Below are 3,778 nucleotides of genomic sequence, written 5' to 3' on the forward strand. Positions count from 1 at the left end.
GGTGCCCCGCTACTCCGTGCGAGAGGCCGTCACCTGGGTGAGGAGCAGCGGCGGGCCCAGCCGGGGGGGGACAGCCGGGGGGGTCCCGCTGGCAGCGGGGCCGTGCCCTGAGCGTGGCCGCTCTCCGCAGGGCGCTGTGGGCGCGGTGCTGCTGCAGCTGCTCCGGCAGATCGCGGGGCTCAGGTCGCTGCCGGACTCCCGGACGGAGCGGAGGCTGCCCTGGAGCTCCTCGCTGCCCCCGCAGCCCGCAGGTCAGCGGCCTGGGGAGGGCGGCGGGGGGATTCCTGCCTCGGTGTGCCAAGTGAGCCCGGGAGGGCCTGGGGAGAGTGTCAGGACAATCTCTGCTTCTTAATTACCTTTGTTTTCCGTTCGGGATTGTGCTGCACAAACTTTGCTCCTGTTTGTCTGTGTGGTCAGAGGACACCGAGTACATGCACAGAGCGGTGTTGTCGCCTGGAGCAGACACAGTTTTTGTGCTCTGTATTAACAGCGGTGACTGAAGCCTCAGCCGGCTGTCCTGGCGAGCAGCTGGGGTCGCAGTTCCTGCAGAAAGCAAGTGCAGAGGCTGTAGCAGAGAGTTCATCCTCAGGCATCCCCTCGGGGCAAGGAGAGAGCCAGCCCTGGGCAGAAGCAGGTATGTGCCATGTGCTGCGGGGCAGGAGCCTTGTGGCAGAAGGTCCTGGGAGTTCCCCCAAGGCAAGCTCGGAGCCAAGGAGTTTGTAGCCATTTATTGACACTTGAGGAGGCAGGTGAGAGTGGAAAGGCAGAGATGAATCAGAGTCCAGAGACAGGAGGAAAAAACCTCCTGAGGGCAGAGACAGGGCTGTGCTGTAACTGCAGGTGACAACAGCATTCCCAACCCTGCTCTGCCTTAGCAGACCGACTGCAGCATCCAGTCCTGTGCTTTTATTGTGGACAGATGTTTGCAGCCAGAAGGGTTCAGGAGGATGCTGTGCCATTGATCTGGGAGGCTGGTGTGAAACTGAAGGAATTATTCTCTTCCTGCAAGATGAGGATGCGCTTCTGAGCTCTTCTGCCATAGATAAGACAGTGGAAGGAGGTATCAAAGACATTATTAAAATGAGTTTTATAAAAATAGAGAGATAGACTCCAACAAAATTGAAATCTCACCCAGGAAAGCGTGTCCTACATAGGGAATTTAAAGTCACACCAAGGAAGATCAGATGAGGCCTACAGCTCACTAGACACAGAAATGGATATAGAATAATGACCTGAGGAAAGCTGTTGGAAGCAGGGAGCCTGCTGGAACAGGTGGCAAGGGGGCAACATTCAGTAGTGGTGTAGAAGAGGCACATCAGGAAACCAGGCACAGATGTTGGCTAAATCACAGGATCACAGCCTGCTTTGGGATGAGAGGGACCTGAAAGCTCTTCTTGTTCCCTGCCATGGGCAGAGACACCTTGCACCATCCCAGGCTGCTCCAAGCCTTGTCCAGCCTGGCCTTAGACACTTCCAGGGATCCAGGGGCAGCCACAGCTTCTCTGTGCCAGGGCCTCAGCACCCTCAAGGAAGAATTTAAATAATGAAGGTGCTGCAGAAAAGGTCAGAGCTGTTCCACATTTTTTGCCTTCTTTCAGAATTTTGGCTTCCTTATGTGCTGATTTCAGCTACTGCCCATCACTGCTTATCAAACCTTCTCCTGCCAGAGGTTACCATTCCCATCAGTTGGCAAATGGAGCATTTTGTTTCCATGTCTCCTAATTAACTCCAGGAAAACAGCCAGGTTAATTTACCTAAACTGCCAATTAGACTGTTTAACCCATCTGCTTTAGCCTGGAGCATATTAAGAAGCACTCCAAGCCTGGCAGGTGACTGGACATGGACCTCTGGGAGGAGTGGTGGGGAGAAGTGAAGACAGCAATGCCTGCAGTTGGCACAGCTGAACGTCCTGGAGCGAATGTGTGTCTGACAAACAGTTCCTGCTGAGAGTCAACAGGAAGAGCTTTTGGGCAAACTGATAAATTCAACAGTGACAAGTCACTAAGGCCACGTGGTCTTTGCTCAGATGTTCTTTAGAAGCTGGGAGATCACTGAGCCTCCAAGGATGGTCTGTAATCCCATGTTCAAACCTGCTCTGTGACCAGGGGAATGAGCACAGACAGATTGCACAGCTTGGCTTTTAAAAAGGGTGGGTGGGTGTTTGTTTGAGGCACAGAACTGCAAAAAAGGTGATTCTAATTTGATAAAAACTCTGTTACAGGATAGTGGTGTCAGAAGCTGGGGTGAGTGGGCTGTATCAAAGGTCTTGGGAGGATTTAGGAAGCCATTTCTCAGGCCAGCTTGTTCCCTTGCAGAGACTTGAGAGAGTTGTAAATCTATTAAGTCTTCTTTGGAGAAGTCAACAGGCATGTGGAGCAAGATAATCCAGCTTTTAGCTTTTGGAGAATCTTCCAGACAGGACCTAAACCAAAGCTATCTAAAGAATTAAAGCTGATGTGAAGGAACATGGAGGGGTTGGGAAGTCCTGAAAGAAGGTTTTCACAGTGGAGAGCCATTGCTGTAGGATTCTCCTGTCCTTTATAAAACCTGTTCTGTTCAGCACAGTCAGCAGTGATTTGGAAAAACAGAGGTGACAAACGAGGCAGCAGAAGCAGCAAATGGTACAAAATTTTTCAGGACAGTCAAATCTGAAAGTCACAGGCAAAGATTGCATGAGAACCAAAGCCAGGGTAATCCCCAGGTGGGTAAAACGAGTGTGCACAGGGGAGTGGGGCTGTAAATACACAGACAGAGTGAGGAGTGTCAACTTAATAATTGTCTTGCAGAGGGAACATTTAAAGTCACTGTGGATGTGCTTTTGATAAGGTTAAGTCAGTGCTTGGCAGCAGTGAGGCCAATTAAATGTTAATTATGGTGAAGGAAGGAGCTGAGGACAAGGCAGTGCTGTGGGTTTGTGTGAGTCTGGGATGCAGCCACGTCTTGAACACTTAAGGAAAAGACAGTGCTTGAAAAACAGGGACAAAACTGCAGAGAAAAGATGACAGGGAGACAATTACATCCAAACACAGACTGACTCTTCAGCTTAAAAAAAAAAAAAGAAGTGGCAGAGAATGTGCTGGTGCTCTGTGAAACTAAAAGTGTTGAGAGAAAGAGAATAGGGACAGTCTTTTTCATAATCCTGATATTAAAAGGCAGCTCAGAAGGGTCAGGTAGCAAGTTTGGAAAAAAGCAAAAGGCATTTTGTGTTTGGCCAGTGCCCAGGTAAATTGTGGAACTCACTGCTACGGGCCAGAAGTCCAAGTGGGTTCCAAGAAGTGATTAGGTAAAATTACACTTTGAAATGAGACTTAATTGGTCCAGCCAAGCCTCCTGCTCAGATCACAGAACAGCTGATGGCTGGAAAGTTCTGCCAGGGAGAGCGTGACTTTATAATCCCTGCTCCTCACCCTTTCTGCCCAAGCATCTCCAACTGTCACTTGTCAGAGATAATATATGTCAGAAATAATTTGATTTTGCTCCATGCATAAGTCCTCGGGTTACATTCCACCTTATGTTGTGCATCCATTTTGTGGGAACTTAGGGAGGAAAGTCAGGAGGAAGAGATTTGGTAAAGAGATTTGCACTGAAGAGCCTGAAAAAATGCAGGGTTCTGTCATGTGAGAAGTCCTGGGAATCTTTCTGTGGAAAGTGAAGCTTGATGATCCCTTTCTTTCACTTCATTTTGCTTTCTTACAGAAAAACCTGCCTGGGGTACAGGATATTTTTTTTTTCTTTTCCCAGTGTTTACTGAGAGAGAGTGAGGCTGGCAAAATGGGGA

The 3,778-nt window shown here is 49.4% G+C and overlaps 1 protein-coding gene across 1 annotated transcript in view; it reads left to right on the top strand.

Moving 5' to 3' along the window:
• Positions 1-4: 4 nt before the first annotated feature.
• Positions 5-3,778, top strand: part of DELE1 (DAP3 binding cell death enhancer 1) — a gene marked incomplete at its 5' end in the record, with an annotated part of 16,001 nt that continues 12,227 nt past the window's right edge. The window contains 3 exons of the mRNA XM_015641493.1: positions 5-37; positions 131-251; positions 491-634. Coding sequence (XP_015496979.1) covers positions 5-37; positions 131-251; positions 491-634 — 298 coding nt within the window. The remainder of the gene's footprint in view (positions 38-130; positions 252-490; positions 635-3,778) is intronic.

The sequence above is a fragment of the Parus major genome, chromosome 13 (assembly GCF_001522545.3).
Source record: "Parus major isolate Abel chromosome 13, Parus_major1.1, whole genome shotgun sequence".
In the NCBI taxonomy this organism is placed as follows: domain Eukaryota; kingdom Metazoa; phylum Chordata; class Aves; order Passeriformes; family Paridae; genus Parus; species Parus major.